Here is an 18,333-nt window from a genome sequence, read left to right as displayed (position 1 = left end):
ACAAAAAACTAAAGTGTAGGGAAAGTTGCAATCACATTTAACAAGATTTGATAAAGTATATTGCAGCACCAACGATTCACACGAAAAAGCTCGTAGACTTGACATTAATGCAAAGCGATTAAGTATGTATCTAATATCTATAGTTTGAACATACATCATGAGGTGTATATTAGGGACCCCGTTGAAACAGACTTTTGCGTCCCATGATAGTTTGGTCGATTCGATTAGCGATAGCAGTGTTAAAGGGGATATTTCTACGGGTTTAAAAAACGATCAAACTACCATCAAAACGAGAAGTCTGTCCGGAGACTCTACTCCTAATGTATTTGAGTAAAGCGACTGTTACCTATGTATCAAATTGTTGATTAATGATTAGGTTTTTAAGAGTTACGCCCCATTATCGTTGAATTTGAACTTTGGGACAATATAAATTTTTGGCATTACTAAATGCGTTTTGGGTTTTTACAGCCCCATATTTACTAATATTATCATGAAAATGGCGTACGAAAAGATAATGCCATTTAAAAAGGTAGTGGTTTTTAATATTGTTTTTTATTTTGAAAAGTTTTATATTAATAAAGAAAAGTGTAGAGCTACTATTTATAGAAGTAGTAATTAATTTTAATGATTTGAAAATCGAATAGAAAATATTGAAAACAATTGTTTAGTGATATTTTGTTTTTACCCGAGCGGGGAATAACTTGGGGGTGTAAGATCGCAGTGATTGCACGAGAGTGAGCGGCAGAGGGCGCACCGTCCGACGTCGCTCGCGGTTAGCACATAGGACATAACTACGTAATATAATTATTATGATCTTGTAAATCATAATTTCTGCTCTTAGAATACTATAGGATACGTTTTAGGTGGCATATTTGTACCATCACTTTGACATAATATATAGCACGATTTATGATGTTTTCGAGGGCTGTCTGACCGGCCCTCGCTCTGCACTCGGAACGCACCATACTTATTTATATTCAATGCCAAAGGTAGCATACGTTCGCTCTTAAAGTAGACGTTTACAAAATTTTAACTCGCTGAAAACGTAATATATTTTGGAAGATTTTAAGATACCGTTAGACACCCTCTAACATAACTATTTATAAAGCTCTGACTTAAGTGTAACTGAAACTTTTTACCTAATCGTTAACTTATCTGCTTATCTCTTATAAAGTTTTCTACGATAACGTTTCCTAATATTTTACATCGCCCGCGATACTGCACCTGGAAGATTGTGCGAAGGGAAGGTTGGTGATAGTCGAGGCATTGGTTGCTAACTAAGTGAAATTATTTTCGTGGACAATTTAGGTGTATAGATGCGTTCACAATCGAGCTAGAGTGTAGGACTTACGGGCTGTGCATCTCTAGGTTTAGGTATCCGATCTTCGATTCTTTCTAAATTCCACTTTAAAACTAAATTGTAATTGTAATTAATGTGAAACATTTGTTATTGAATATATTTTGTTATTCCATCGTATTAATAAGGATAACTGTTAAATCTAATTCGTAGTGTGTGTCTATTTCTGATTGGTCTTAAAGATCTCGACGACCGAGTCTGCGGGTCGAATTATTACTCTACCTATGTATAATCTATTATCTAATGCAGGGGTTCCCAAACTGTGCGCCGCGGCGCCCTGGTGCGCCGTGGAAAGGCAAGCGGGGTGCCGTGAGTCGATCTTTCATCATTATCCGAAACCACAAATATTATAAATTTAAATTATAATATTATTTTTATATGTAAAGCAGGTAGGTGAAATATTTATTTATTACAATAATTTACCTGCTTAACCTAACTATGATCATTACTTACTTAAATGTATTTATTTATGTATCTTTTTCTGATAGCTAGGTAGAGTAGGGCACCGTGACAGAATATTGTACGTGCAACTGCGCCGCAGGCTGAAAAATATTGGGAACCCCTGATCTAATGTATAATTTTAATATAATTGCTTTTAAAAGTTTCGTTAATCTCCAAGACTCTCTGCTAAGCATAGGGAAATTTTTAAGAATTACAATGTTGCATTTAGTAAATATTTCTAGAATAAGATGATAAAAATATTATGTAAAGTTTTTATTTTAATATGATTTGCTCAAAGTTATTTATAAGCATTTAAGTTCTGATTAGATTTTTAAGCAAATAAAAACATTTTCTAGAAGGTGCTAGATAAAATGTGTATGTGTATTATTTTCTCAATCAAAGAACGTAGAAGAATTTTTTTTTTCTCACTATATTTGATAGCTAGGTAGCTATCATATACTGTGAGAAAAACATTCCTAAAACATCAGTAAGTAATAAAAAACTTTTCGACAATGTATTTTCAGAAACATAGAGAACTATATCTGTAAGTTCTGTAGGTATACGTTCGAACGAATGTACCACTTATAAGCCTTATCACCTTGAGGCATGAGATAAGTTACACATTGTAGTGAACAGCTACTAGGGCTTGAATACACCTGCCGAATAGACTGGCGAGACAGTGCAATTTGATTGGCCGCGAGCACTGTGTCGCGACTCTACTAGATGTAACAAGGCCTTAACGACTACCAGTTACCACCTTCTAGAAAATGTCATTTTACCCCTAAAATATATTATTATTTTTTATGATGTTTTTAATTTCAATTGTATAGTTTTCAAATTACGACGGCTTATTATTTCTAAATTAATATTCTTTTAATAAATATTATACATTTCAGTCACCTACGACAGGCATTTATATTTTTTCCCTAATGTACTAGTTTTTAGAATTATGTCTAGTAATAAAGATTAATGTACTAAATCTATTTTTATTACACCTGCATCCTAACTTCCTACTAGATACGTAATAGGTATTAACTCTTTTCTCAATCAAAGAACATAGAAGAAAATATACTTAATATAATTTTTTAAATTTTCTGGCCAATAAAAATATAAGTTCTATTAATCTATTTATACTAATATCATAAATGCGAAAGTAGGTCTATCTCTTCCATAAAGTTAATATACCTAGCGGAATAGAAAAACAATCTCGAGCTGTCAAACGAAACCGAAATTGATTTCATCTGTGTGTAGAAATATGTGTTCGTATACACTTACACAAGCATGATTGAACATGATTTCTATGAGATTAAATTGGCAACGTGCGGCACGTGCCGACTGGACGTCAAAAAAGAGTGCTGCTGTCATGTATCACACGTCTCTTTTTACCATGCAGTGTTACTGATAGTGACATCTCGCTTGCTCAGGCCTCTGTTTCTCTATTCCGCTAGGTATATGTATTAACTTTATGATCTCTTCACGCTTAAACCACTAAACAAAACCGATTTTGGCAGAATTTGGTATGGAGATACCTTGAGTTCCGAAAAAGGCCATAGGAAAATATTAATCCCGAAAAAAAACACGGTTCTGCGTAATAACAGAATTTTGACGCAATGGATTTGCGGGCAAAATCAGATCTCTACTTATTTATATCAATGACGAAAAATGGGAAAACGAAATTTTGCACAGTTATAGTTTATATGGTGAAGGAGTGCATCGAGCTAATATTATTTTGAAATTATGCTTTTATCATACATTTTTTTAACAAATAAAACATTACACACACTACTACACCCACACTAGGAAAAATGACAGATTTTTGAGTGACAAGCCTATACATACGAATTATACTCTTTTATTTATGGTTGAAGTCTGTTGACAACAAGGTGACATATTGAAAATGGATTATATTTTTTTTTATTTTATTGAATGATATATACTATTAGACAATACTTACACGGCCATTCTGAGATCAGCTGAGTCCCCGAGACAAGAGTTGAAAAAAATATGATAAAGTCAATATTTTTTTTACAAAATATAGGCAGGTAGTACTCCTAATGTGGTTGATACTAAGGTCGAATTTCGACCATTGGGCGATCTCTAGTAATAATATAATATACTAGCTTTCTTAGCCCGGCAAACGTTTCTTTGCCATATAAAGTATTTCGCCCGTATTATTTTATTGAAGTAACTAAATAAGTATGTCACCATGGCAACGTCCATCGCTATCCCGTCGCACAAACAATGGTCGCCGTCAGTCTCGAGTTGTGCACTTATCAATATAAAAATTACCCAGTAGCCGATTCCCAGACCTACTGAATATGCTTATAAAATTTGATAAAAATCAGCAAAGCCCTTTCCGAGGTGTACGGTGACTAACATTGTGACACGAGAATTTTATATATAAGATTAGCCTAGCTAATATTATTAGCCTTTATTGGTTGGCACGTAAGTGACATGAAACTTTTATAAAAATCACTAAGGTTTGAGTTATAATATTTTTTAAATAAAAAAAATACACAAATTAGCGCCATCTAGCGAAAAACAAAATAATGAGGATATGACAAAAGTGACCTCTACATAACAATGTGGACCTAATGTGGACATTAGGTACACGGTACACCGTACAGCAGACAATAGAGAAAACGATTTGTTTCTAAACCATACATTTCCTGTGGTTCCGTTTTGTAATCAATACCTACTTACTTGAATTATTATTTACCAGTTAACGATCAACTTAGTTTTTGCCCAAGAGCGAAGTTTTCCAAACATAATCATGATTCATTTCACAGAACGTTTTCACACTAAGTATATAAATTAACGCTCTGACATATTTTTATTCGCAATAATAAAGTTTTGTACTTTTTATGAGATTTAAAAATTATATTCGATATCTACTCTTTTTTGATAAGCTATAGCCGCTATCCCCAACCCGCGGCCCGCGGGCCGCATTAAGGTGTAGCTCAGTGTCGCGTCTCACGTTTTTTTGTCGGTGGACGTGAATTTCAAAATTGTTTAACATCACGCGGACCACAAAATATAATTTATATTTTGTGGCCCGCGTGATGTTAAACAGTTGTGAAATTCACGTCCACCGACAAAAAAACGTAAAGTCTACGTGATAGTCGTTAAATTTACTCCACTTTTAAATCGTTACTTTTGAAGAATGTTATTTTTTAACCCAAAAAAATTTTTGTTGCGGCCCGCGACACCAAGACCAAAACATGTTTGTGGCCCGCATGAAAAAAAGGTTGGGGACCACTGAGCTATACCTTACTGCAGTTTACAAATAGAGGTCTGTAGAAGTACCAGGACCAGGAACTGCTGATTTTAGCTCGTGGTTAATTTATGACTTATGAGGTACCTAGTTCAGAAGGGTATACCTGACCTTCGATAAAGTATGACTATTAAGAATATTTAGATCAATGATAACGATATACGTACTTTTTAATTTAGGTTTTTGGTAAGGTATAAGAGTAAGGGTCAGTTCATATCGAAAGAAATGAGACATATAACAAGACGATGCAAAACAGCTTCAAAACTGAAATTTACAAAGATTTCAACAGAAGCGTAGCTTGCGAGGGCCCCGCATAAAAATAGGGCCCTCCGAAAGGAACTTATGTACGAAGGGAGCCCCGTGTAATTGATACGCAGATACGGCGGTAGCTTCGCCCCTGGATATCAATTTCAACTTCTAATTCATCGTCAAGACGCGCTGTCTTTCGTTTCGGTAGGACCTGGCCCTAATGCGTAAGTCGTAACTAAAAAAGCATGTAATGAGGTAGTTAATAATAGTTTATTGCATTAAAAATGACACACATCAACACAGGTGTATACAGTATAAGCTATAGTCAACAGAATCGTTATCAGGCACAATTAATTTTCACAGATTTAAATTACAGTGGAATTTACAGTTTTGAACTAATTAATTTTCACAGATATATATTACAGTTAAATAACAGTGTAATTTACAGTTTTCAACTAAATATTTTCAAGACATAGAATATTGAAACTTATGTAGTGCATTATCGAATACCTAAGATATTTGGTTGTGTTCTCATTCTACGTGTTAGCTAGAATTCGGTCGCGGACACAGAAATTCGTATATTATAGAGTATAAACCTATAGTAACTATAATATTACCTACCTATGGGAGGAAGCGAAACAGCAACATAATATAATATTATGTTTCGCAACAGCGAATGGCAGAGTCAAAGCAATCAATGTACGAATTTCTGCCTATTCCACGACCGCACTTTAGCAAAACCCATGCAAGAATCTCTCAGCAGTCACAAGGTGAATAATAAGTAAAATGAGTGCTTATATAAAGTGAGTCACTCCCAATTCAAACAGATTCATAATAATCATCTTTCAGAATATCCTAATTTAGTGTAAATGTGGTATCAATCTGTTACTCCAAGGTCCTATGACGAGTTCTAAAAAAAAGTGAATCGAACCTTTATGATACAAAACTAGAATTTAGGTTGAAAAATGTTATTTTAAAACATAATGTATGATGCATTCAACAATAACATGTTTTTTCTGAAATTCAACGCAATTTAAATTCTTTGGAGTAACAGATTACTTGCCTGTTTTTTGAAAATAACATAAAATTAACATACTGGGTGCATTTGTATATCGTTTAATATAATATATTGTATAGGGAGAAAATATAGTATAAAAAACCTGGCATTATTACTGTACCTACGTTTTTTCAAAAAAATCTGCTGTTTCATACAAGTTCCAAAGTTCAAGTACACTTTTATATCAAACAATAGAATATTACCTAAAAAACAAAGAGAAACGAATTATAATAATTTATACCTAATATTCATTCTACACGACACTCTCTATAGTATACAATTGTGAATTGCACCCAGTATAGTCATAGTATAGAATCTATATAATTTGGTCGGTTAGTGTCGCGACACGTCATCTGCAGAACGTTCGGCACCAAACGTTCGGCTCAATACGCTCGCAATGTATTTCTAGTTCTCTATGACACATTAGCGTAAATTACGCCGCGTTCAGTTAGCGCGTAACCTTCCGTCGGCGACGCTTATAGTCAGGGAGCCCTAGAACAATTTTTTTTATTACTAACAAGCTAATTTTTTGTGAGTAGTCATTTTGATAAGACAAACAACTTTTTTATCTGCGAAAAATCTTGAAAGTGGTAGCTAACAGAGATAGAAAGGATTTCATACTTTGATTTGATAATCCTAAAATATGGATTGTTCTATTTGTAGGACAATGTTACTCTTAAATTACATAACTATTAACCTATCAACATAAAAAAATCAGATGGTTAAGGTTCCGTTTTAGGGTATCGTAGTCTACCAAGTTTTGTTGATTACAGAACCCTAAAACGGAACCCTAACCAGCAGATTTTTTGTATTATTATCATAATACTATTATATTGGTAGGTTAATCTATACTTAATATTATAATTCTGCAGAGTTTGTTTGTTTGTTTGTTTGAACGCCCTAATCTCAGGAACTACTGGTCCGATTTGAAAAATTATTTTACTGTTGGATAGCCCATTGATCGAGGAAGGCTATAGGCTATATTTTATCACGCTAAGACTAATAGGAGCGAAAAAATAGAGGAAAATGTGGAAAAAACGGGGGAAATTATATGAAAGGGCTTATTTGAACGCGCTAATCTCAGGAACTACTAGTAATATATAATTTAAAAGCCACATTGTCCTACAAATAGAACAATCCATATTTATGGACCATCAAATTAAAGTATGAAATCCTCTGTTAGTTACCACTTTCGAGATTTTTCGCAAAAGAAAATGTTGTTTGTCTTATCAAAATGAATCTACTCACAAAAAATTTGCTTGTTAGTAATAAAAAAAAAGTTCTAGGGCTCCCTCACTAATAAAGTAAAGCCAAACATATTATGTGATGTCGAATTAAAATTAAATATACATATAATACGTCGGTTAAATCATAACAAACATTGATCTAACCATAGACTTATTTATATAATTATGGATCTAACCAACCCGACCGAATAACGTAGATCCGCAATCTGCCAATGAAGTTTTCCAGTCATGAAACTATCAGTATCTAACTAGAACTAATAATATTATATTTTTTTTAATAATAAGAAAAGTCATATTAAATAGCAAGAAGTAGAGAAATATTATTGAATTAATACTATAAGTATCTATAAAAATTGCACACCATTCTACACACTACACAGTTTAAAGAAATAATATGACATAATAATCATGATAATATATTATAATATTATGGTAAAAGTATAATACAAAAAAATATTTTTTGTATGTTTCAATTCAAATTAAATAAAGGAATGACTTTGATTTTGGTAATTAATCCAATTTTAATACAATACCTGTTGCCATTATTGATATCGAGCAAAAGAGGCCAAAAAAATCACGTTTGTTGTATAGGAGCCCCTCATAATATTATTAATATTATTGTGTTTTTAGTATTTGTTGTTATAGCGGCAACAGATAAACACAATCTGTAAAAATTTCAGAAGTCTAGCTATAGCGGTTCTTGAGATACGGCCTGGCGACATACAGACAGACAGACAGACATTACTAAGATTTAGGAGTTGAACATAAGTAACAATATTATGTATTGATGAGATTGTTTTTATTAAATTCATGATCATTTATCCAACATTTAATGTACACATTTTGAAAATAATCAATTTGAAATATTATTTACTGCACTATTTTTTTTAGTCTCTATGATTATTCAAAATTGTTTAATAAATGTCCTGAATTATAATAAAACGACCCGCCCCGGCTTCGCACGGGTATAAAATATATAGCCACTGAAAAAATTATTAAAATCGATTCAGCAGTTTTGATTATTCATTATAGCGACCCGCTCCGACTTCGCACGGGTATCCATACTAATATTATAAATGCGAAAGTGTGTTTCTCTGTCCGTCTGTCTGTCTGTCTGTCTGTCTGTCTGTTACCTCTTCACGCGCGAACCGCTGAACCGATTTTGCTGAAATTTGGCATGGAGATACTTTGAGTCCCGAGAAAGGACATATGATAGTTTTTATCCCGGAAAAATGTACGGTTCCCGCGCGATTAACGAATTTTGGCGCAACGGAGTTGCGGGCGTCATCTAGTAAAATATAAATATCATTTAATTGCCCTAAAATGTACAATACAGATACTGACATTCCCAAACAGCATAAGTATTAAGTCGATGACAACACACACGCATTGCGTTTTGACTGGCTTCAAATATCATCAAAGACTTTCAACAGTTACACTGCGAGACTATTCATAACATGATTTTCGGTCAACAGTCTACAAACATAGGTGGAGGAATAATCAAAGTTTTCATACAATGTTTTATTTGCAGATATACATATACTACATAATTAAATAAATTGCATGCCCAATGATGTGACGGCATATCGTAACACTTAAAACATATGTCCTTTGCACCACTATGAGGGTGAGGTTTCACTACAATTAATGTGTAAATATTCATAAATGTCACGAACTAGAATGCAATAAAGCTCACCAAACGACTGCAATTTGCTAATCGGCTCTTCACGAACCAGATGAACCACGATTTTTCAGCACGGAGCAGGCTGATGATAATGAACTATAGCTAAGAACACTCTCAATGAAGTCAGCTTTCAAACAAAAAAAAACTAGATCGAAATCGGTCCACCCGTTTGGATGCTACGGTATATATTAAGTCTATGCACGCGGTCATTTGAATTTGGAAAATTTTTGACAGTTATGTCATACAAACGATGCGATAGATATCGCTACATCTGTAAAATTGGAATACAGTGGTAGACGAAAGGCCGATAACCGCTAGAGACAGGACTGAGCGATTGGACCATATATAACGACAAAACTTTTGGATAGCCTATCTATAATCGGTTTTTACTCAATGTATTTGTTACACTTTCGATATTCGAAGACTTACAATGTGTATGTTATGAAATCGGAAATTTCCTGTGTAATGAACTTTAAAACCCTTTTATTGGCAGTTGGCTCTTGTTGAATTTTGCTGATATTAAGAGGATACCACAGCGGCTAGAGAAATGAAAAAAAAGTACGTGTAATATCTATAGCTGTCTCCCTTACCTCAAGCCTATACCGCAGAACGCGATAGAGACAACTGCAGAAAATCCAGAAAATCAACGATTCGTTGTCCCCTGATTCCTTCTCCAAAACTTAACCGATTTAAGTACTTTTTTCATTAAAGATTAAAAAAAGGCTTGAGCTGTGTTCCTATGTTTTGCTTTTTTTGTATAATCTATCCAAATCTGTTTTCTGGACGTTTGAACACAGTGGAAAATCTGGCCATTTTTTTGGGTTTTTGAACGTTCATATCTTATTTAATAATTAAATTATGAAAAAAAGGAAAACATAGGGACATTGTATTAGTGGCCGTAGATATTCAGGAAAAAAATTATAACTCTACTAGCATTATCCAGGGAGGAAACAGGGGACAACGTTTGTATGGAAAAAATGGCGGTGTGGAATCCTCTTAAACATTAAAATTGCTTTTATTGCTTTAGTATTTAAAATCGTGACACAAATATTTTATTTGCAAATTGAATAATAATTGAGTGATATGAGGAGACATTAAATTAAATATTTTATTATACTGATATTTACAAATAGGATTCAAATAAATAATTAGGAAGGACACTGCCTTAGGTATTCAGAGTCAAAGTAAACAACTGTGACCGTCATATCATCTCTAAACATTCTACTTACATCAGAAGAAAGACTCAATAAATGAGCTAGTCTAGTATGATCTACACCATATTCAGTGCCTCCGATCGCATGTCTGATAAGATGCGTAGCTGCATTCCTATCTTTTGGCTTGCTTTTCAAGCTTTCTTTTCTATGCATCAATAACTCATTGATATCACCCAGCTGAATATTCTTTTTTGGAAGTTTCAGGGGGTTGAAAAACACTTTTCCTTTCATGTGTTCACCGACCAACTTCACAGCTTGAAGCGGAGTCATCATATCCCACAAACCATCTGATGCAATAATCATAAATTTATCTTTGGGTGTTAGCCGATGGTAATATATATCAGGCTTAGCTGTTAGGTATGGGGGCGTGTAATAGTTCGGAGGTATCGCTCTTTGTCCTACTAGTGGTACAGCCACTTTTTCTAAAACATCAGCTTTCCACTTGTAACGGTAATCTCCTAAGCTTCGTAGCGGAGCCAACTCACCCAAAAGTCGGTCTCTTCTGATAACTGTTTTTCTTTCACTTTCGGGATGTTCATTCCATATCCTTTTTAGCTCGTCAAAATTTTCAGAATTATGTTCTTTAGTGATTTTCTTAGCTACCCACTCGTTATCCTCTGTCTTGGTTCCAATAACTGCATTACAGTCCCCAACATTTGCTACATGAAGATGGGGGCCATCTATATGAGAAATGCAGGCAACAGCACCAGACAAAGCTACAGATAATGTTCTATGATTCACAGAGTTAGTTTCATTAAACGGTTCAAGTACCTCTGTTCCTAAGTCTTCATCTAATTGCATTATTCCCTTTATTAATGATTCCTTTACATCAGGTACATTTATTTTCTCATCTAGTAGTCTTTGTAAATATTTGTTGTAACTTTTATCATAAATAATTTTAAGATCTTGAACAATTTCAGCCTGTAAATATAATTATTTACTAAATAGTATTTTCTTATACAATATTATATCACTAAGATTTTTGTAATATAACTTACTCTATCATTGAATGTTTCTATTAGATTTTCTCTTGGCTCTTTGGATGCATATTCTTCTAGTTTATTATATGGCACAAGGGCAGTTGCTATATATTTCAAGAGTCTTTTTGAGATGACTTGAGCACAGGCGGGTCCTCCGTGGCCATCATACACAGCCATGAGTAAACCTTGAACAGACAGAAGACACATTATTATTTTTTTATCAAACTGTCTACAAAATGTTCTCAAATAATCAATTATACTAGCAACATTTAGCAAGAAGGGAAATTGACATAGGGGGATCTAAGTAAAAATGATTTCTGTTTTGGAAGGATGATAATGAAGCAGGCTTTTACCACAATAGATATAACTACCAGTAGTTCGACTGCAAACAAACAGACAGGTTTCAATATCTGTCAAATTCGTCGGGTTTCACTAGGATTATGAACGGAATGTGCCTCGCGCTGGCTGATATAATTTATTTTTAAATATTTAAAATTAAAGATTTCAAAATTGGATTCTGACAATTTTAATCGCATGTGCCAAAACACAAACAACAATACTATACGACCAAAGAGGAACACGTCCAGCGGATAATATGTCATAGTTTTAAATTCGTAGGTAACAATTTAACAACCCTAGCGACGATTTTCGTCATAATACGTCAAATTTAAAAATTTCAACATCCAGTTCTAAGTCGGTATACTCTATAATTCTGTCTACTCTGCTTTTACTTAGGGGCCTAAACTGCAACCTGGAAAATAGAACCCCTTTAGATTTTAATCATAACAAACATATACTTTTGCTTGTAATTTAAACAATTATTGGTGTTGCCTACATTTCTCATAATATTGTATAGATTTTTAACCAATGGCACCCCAACTCTTATCAAAGTTAATGTGAAAAATCTTGTTTACTATGTAAAGTCCAGCCAATAGTTCTCACTTTTATTGCATATGAATTACATAATATATTATATAAAGGAGTTTTAATAAAGTAATAAAGGTAATAAAGTAGTTTTGATCAGGGACAATTAGTATATGTGACCAAGAAATTTACCTGGGGTCACCTTGCATTGTGCTTCACTTCTTGTGTCTTCAATGGGATTGTTGGATGGTAACTGATTGCAATCATACGACTTAACAGATCCATTTGTAAGATCCCTATTAAACTCATTCTTGCGAAGTATCAATGTGACCTAAATCAATTGAATGACATAATTATTATATTTATATACAAAATAGAAATGGAAAGAGTTGAAAACAAAGTAGAGTAAGTAAGTATTGAGTCAACATCAAGAAATTTATGTCCTAACACTCAGATTATTTTATTCAACACTACAAGGCTACCACAAAAGGCTTAAGTAAGGTATCTCGGTTAGTATGTATAACATAAAGGTTATGATCCATATGGACTATGAAAATATTATATTCATTCTATCCCAGTACATATAAATATTTTAAATACTTAGGGCCTGTTTCACCACTTCCTGATAAAGTGCCGGATAAGCTATCCACAACTTATTTGACAGATTCTCCACACTTTATCTGTCAAATTAAGTTGTGGATAGCCTATCCGGCACTTATCAGCAAGTGGCGAAACAGGGCCATAACCTAAAATTTACTGTTTATGTATGATTTTATTAAAAGATAAAGACTAGTTCGTATTGAAAGGTAATAAAAAATTATTATGTAATAAAGAATAACTAACCTCTTGAGGCGAAAGAAGAACTTCAGAAGGACAATCTTTTTGTGCTTGACATTTTGTTGTTGTAGTGTTAAATGTCCGATAATTGAACTGATTACGACACGGCGATTTACGTTCTTGAATATATTTATTTATAAGATTCTGTCTTAAAGTTCGATCTAATTTATTATAAGTATTTATAGCTGCAACTATAAAAGGATAATTCATATTTTCTTAAGTACGATGTTATTCGTACATGTTATGCAATCACGAACTTTCTTCAAATTCAATTTTGAGATTTAGTATCCAATATAATAGGAAGATAAATTTAGTAATAAAACATACACATTTTAAGCTGTTTTTACATTTTTTTGCAAAAATTCACCTGCAAACTGCAAAGGTAATTGAACTTGAAACTTGAAAGGCAATTGACACTTAATTGACATTATTTTGACAAATGTCTTTTTTTTTCTTTTTTCTTATTATGGCGCTCGGATATTTAACCATAGCCGGTGTCAAGTAAAATATGGCGGGGAAAAAAATATTCGTAAAAAGTATACTAAAGTCGTTTTTCCAGATTAAGTAGCCTTTCGTCAAGTCAAAAGTCTAGTAAATGTCTAAAAAAGTAGTCAGTAAAGTCAATGAGTCAAAACAGTTGTTTTAGTAAAGTGGTAGACCCTTTACTAAAACTTTCGATGGAGTTTTGGAGGGAACACAATATAGCACGATTTTTGAAGTTGTATCACTTGCCCACCCTTGTGCACGACATCTAATATTAATTAAATGGTTAATATTCTACCAACATTATACATTAAAAATAACATGATGTGAATAGTTAACATTCATAGCGGTTATTTACGCATTAAAGCCTTATCTTGTAGATAACTAAAAGAGTGAAATAATTATTATTTTTAACAAAAAATTAAAACCGACTTCCAAGATAAAAACAACAATAATATGAACTAAAAAGTATTAAATAAGTAACTCTGACCGCCGTACTCAGAGACATTTAATAATTACGATTAACCTTCAATTTAATGAAGAGTTTGACAGATAATGTATGGGGCTAATGTTAAAATTTTGAATTAATTACATTTATGTAATTAATGTTCCACTCTGAGTGCGGCTCTTTAAGAAATAATTGGCCAAGTGCGAGTCGAACTCGAGCACGACGGGTTCTGTATCATTAAAGAGAAAAATTAGGGCAAAATTTGTGTATTTTGTATGGGTGACCATTTTAATTTTTTATTTTATATTAATATTATTATTAAATATTAATGTAGACATAAAACTAAGGATTGTGAGAAAAATTCAAGTATTTACCTGTTGCTATTTTTGATATACAGCAAATAAGACCAAAAAAATCACGTTTGTTGTATGGGAGCCCCTCTTAAATATTTATTTTATTTTTAGAATTTGTTGTTATAGCAGCAACGGATATACACAATCTGTAAAAATTTCAACTCTCTAGCTATTACCCTTCTTGAGTTACAGCCTGGTGACAGACAGAAAGACGGACAGACGGACAGACAACGAAGTCTTAGTAATAGGGTCCCGTTTTTTACAATTTAGGTACGGAACCCTAAGCCCGGCCGCACATTGTCCGAAATTTCTGATCAGAAACAGTTGAACGTCCATGCTGTCTCTAAAAGGCCGTATAGACGATCGGTTCCAACCACCAGCAGAGGTCACCTTGGTAGGGTTGGAACAAAAATCAACCGTGTAGACGCTTGTTTTTGGTTGACCAATCAAATAACCTTCAATAACCTTGGTAGTGAGCGCATCTCTCACGACCAATGTCAAATAGAGAACATTGAGTTGAAACGCAACCGTGTAGACGCTTGTTGGCACTCAGTCGCACATTGATCGTCGGATGCGTTGCATGTGGTGTGTAGTGCCAGTAGCCAAAAATCCTAACGTTGCTATTAAACGTTCTTCCACAGACACAGCTTTTCGCATCAACAGTGATTAATGAACCCTTAATTACAAAACAAGACGCAGGTCTTGTAACTTGTTTTGTAATTAAGGGTCGCATCATTTCTAATAATTCGTTGAAAGAATTTTCGTCCATTCTAAAATTCCCCATATTTTTAAAATGATTAAGTGGCTCGAAGTTTTTCTTTCTTTTAACCAGAGTTTCATCTACAACCGTCTTTTTTTTACGTTTTTTTTTCATCACTTTACAAGCCCGCGCTATTGCGGTCTTTTGAGGTTTAGATAGTGATCCCATTGTTTACTTTTCCACAGCCTAGCCAAGACAGACGAGATTGATTTACGTGTAGATAGAGATTCAACTTTGTTGACCCAACCAAGGTGACCTCTGTTGGTGGTTGGAACCGATCGTGTATACGGCCTTTTACATTTTGTACTGAGCCGAGTGAGCTCGAACTCGCCGGAAGGATATTTCGGATAATGTGCGGGTGGCGCGGACGGTCCGGCGAAATTCAACTGTTTCAGATCAGAATTTGGACAATGTGCGGCCGGGCTAAAAAGGGATAACACTACGATGTTGCCACTTTTTAATTTCGTCAATTTTATGCCAGACTAAACTGTACGGTACGGACTATATTGTATAGTCTGTCAAGAAAATGAAGAAATTAAAAAGTGGTAACATCGTAGTGTCATCCCTTTCAAATCAATATAAGAAAAATCTGCCAAGTGCGAATTGGACTCGCCTATGAAGGGTTCCGCAGCAGCAATAAGGTTTATTTTTAAGAAATTAAAAGGTTTTTGATTTATTTTTAATTTTTATATTTCAGTAATTTATTTAATGAAAGTTAATTTAAGGTTTACCATTTAAGACTTATAAAAAAACTACTTGTTGGATCTCGTTCAAACCAATTTTAGTTGGTAGTTTTTATAGTAATGTACATCATATATTATTTTTAGACTTATCATACACCTACTTTAGAAGTTAGAGGGGGGAGACACACATTTTTCCACTTTGGAAGAGTCTCTATCGCAAACTATTCAGGTTAGAAAAAAATGGCATGAGAAACCTCAATATAATTTTTGAAGACCTATCCATAGATACCCCACACGTATAGGTTATATGAAAAAAAAAAATTTGTTTCTGTTGTACCTATGGGGACCCCTAAAATTTCTAATAATTGTTCCATTTTTATATCAAAATCTTAATGCGGCTTACAGACTACATCTACTTACCAATTTTCAATAGTATAACTCTTATAGTTTCGGAGGAAAGTGGCTGTGACATACGGACGGACAGACAGACAGACATGACGAATCTATAAGGGTTCCATTTTTGCCATTTGGCTACGGAACCCTAAAAAAATACCTTTTGATTATAATGTGAGGATGATAAAGATTACAGAAAAATATATTTGAGATGGATTTTTTTTTTGCATATTCCCTATTGCGCAAAAAAAATGCATCTTAGCATCTCATCTAAACCTAAACTGATTATTTTTTATATTTTTGGATTCTATATCGTTAGGTCTGTATAGGTCCACAATAATTTTTGTTAGGTCGCCTATTATATAGTTTTTTTAATAAATATTTTTTTTTAATTTTGCAAAAAAATTGCATCTTAGCATCTCATCCAAACCTAAACTGATTAATTTTTATATTTTTGCATTCTTTATCGTTAGGTCAGTTAGGGATGTCGAAAATGCAATAAAGTATAGATACATACCAATATCGATATTTTTGAAAATATCAATATCGATCTCGGCATTTTTATTTAAAAATATGGATATATCGGTACGATATGAAAAAAAGGTCTAACCTACTTCAGTCATTTTAGGTACATTACTAGATAAATACTAATCAATAGAAAACATTTTTGATAAATCAAGAACAACGATAAAAAATATTAATTATTTTTGTTATCAACTTAAGTACCAAATTAAAAAGCAGAAAATATCGTTTTTGATACAATTTTGATATTTGATATCGATATATCGATATACTGTAACTAAATATATTTCCCAAAAATATCGATATATCAAATTGAAAATATCGATATATCGATGTATCGATATTTATTCGGCAAGCCTAAGGTCAGAATTGCTCTAGCCGGCGCCAGACATGGGCTTCAAAGTTTGAGCAAACTTTGCACAAATAGGAAAATGCCAGTAATTAACTTTGCACAAATAACTTTACAAAAAACTATAGGCGATATAACAAACATTATTGTGGACCTATACAGACCTAACGATAAAGAATGCAAAAAAATATAAAAATTAATCAGTTTCGGTTTAGATGAGATGCTAAGATGCAATTTTTTTGTTTTTCCAAAATTTAATTTTTTTTTTTATTAAAAAACTATATGGGACCTAACGAAAATTATGGTGGACCTATACAGACCTAACGTAGACCTATCGATTAAGGTCATTTTGATTTCAAAAATCCTTCGATGGGGTGCTAAATTTGTGCAGGTAAAAACTTGTCAAACTGAAAACTGACAACTGAAAGAGTTTTGGCGGCCATGTTACTTTGAAACTTCTTCAACTTTTTATTTTTGATGTGGTTTTTATTATTTTTCCCAAATTGTGTTATTTGGGTTTACGATGTTCATTATTGGTAAAATATTGGCCATTAAATATCCGTTATCATGCAAAAGTGCAGGTAAGATGTTGTCAAAACCAAAATTTATAATTCCTGTGATATTTGGTGTGAATATCGATAAATAGGGCTATTTCTTCCGTGAGTTTTAACTAAAACATCGTTTTAATAACTTTATTATCCTATTCATTGGAATATCATCGTGTCTTTTTCAAATTGAAATGTATCAAGTTTTACATTCTTTTGCCCACTTTTGTAGCAATTATTGATGGTATTGCCTGGTATTACCGATAGTTGTCTACCCATACGCCATCTAGTTACTAAAATGGAAACTGTTTGACAATCATATTAAAAAAATAAGAAAATGCTTCATTAGTCATTGAGCGGCTCGAGGCGAACGCGATACGGTGCCGATCCCTTTCCGAGTTGATTTAATATTGTGCTGTGAGTTGTGAGTTGTGACCTTATGTTCAGAAAATTTTTGCTCGCTATTTCATTTACACACACATTTTATAGTGCGTTTCATCAAATAGTTCCTTTGCCGTCATGTTGGCACTAATGCAAATTAGTGTTGCCTCATTATCCTTACTGTGCTACCTTAAACTTAGGGGAGATAATAA

At 33.3% G+C, this 18,333-nt stretch overlaps 1 protein-coding gene across 1 annotated transcript; it reads right to left on the bottom strand.

Moving 5' to 3' along the window:
* Positions 1 to 10,402: 10,402 nt before the first annotated feature.
* Positions 10,403 to 13,580, bottom strand: LOC121739227 (pyruvate dehydrogenase [acetyl-transferring]-phosphatase 1, mitochondrial). Its single transcript, XM_042131578.1, has 4 exons — positions 13,211 to 13,580; positions 12,560 to 12,698; positions 11,522 to 11,688; positions 10,403 to 11,444 (listed from the first exon to the last, which is right to left on the bottom strand). Exons 1-4 carry the CDS (start codon positions 13,412 to 13,414, stop codon positions 10,458 to 10,460), a joined length of 1,497 nt encoding a protein of 498 aa, XP_041987512.1. The 5' UTR covers positions 13,415 to 13,580; the 3' UTR covers positions 10,403 to 10,457.
* Between the last annotated feature and the right edge of the window lie 4,753 nt (positions 13,581 to 18,333).

The sequence above is a fragment of the Aricia agestis genome, chromosome Z (genome assembly GCF_905147365.1).
Source record: "Aricia agestis chromosome Z, ilAriAges1.1, whole genome shotgun sequence".
NCBI lineage: Eukaryota > Metazoa > Arthropoda > Insecta > Lepidoptera > Lycaenidae > Aricia > Aricia agestis.
Note: the sequence above shows the minus strand (reverse complement) of the source record. Positions and strands in the feature narration are given on the sequence as shown.

Coding starts and splice junctions, on each gene's coding strand:
- LOC121739227 (XM_042131578.1), bottom strand. CDS start 13,414: ATGAATTATCCTTTTATAGTTGCAGCTATAAATACTTATAATAAATTA. Junction 12,699..13,210: donor TTCTTCTTTCGCCTCAAGAG/GTTAGTTATTCT, acceptor CAATTGATTTAG/GTCACATTGATACTTCGCAA. Junction 11,445..11,521: donor TAGAAACATTCAATGATAGA/GTAAGTTATATT, acceptor TTATATTTACAG/GCTGAAATTGTTCAAGATCT.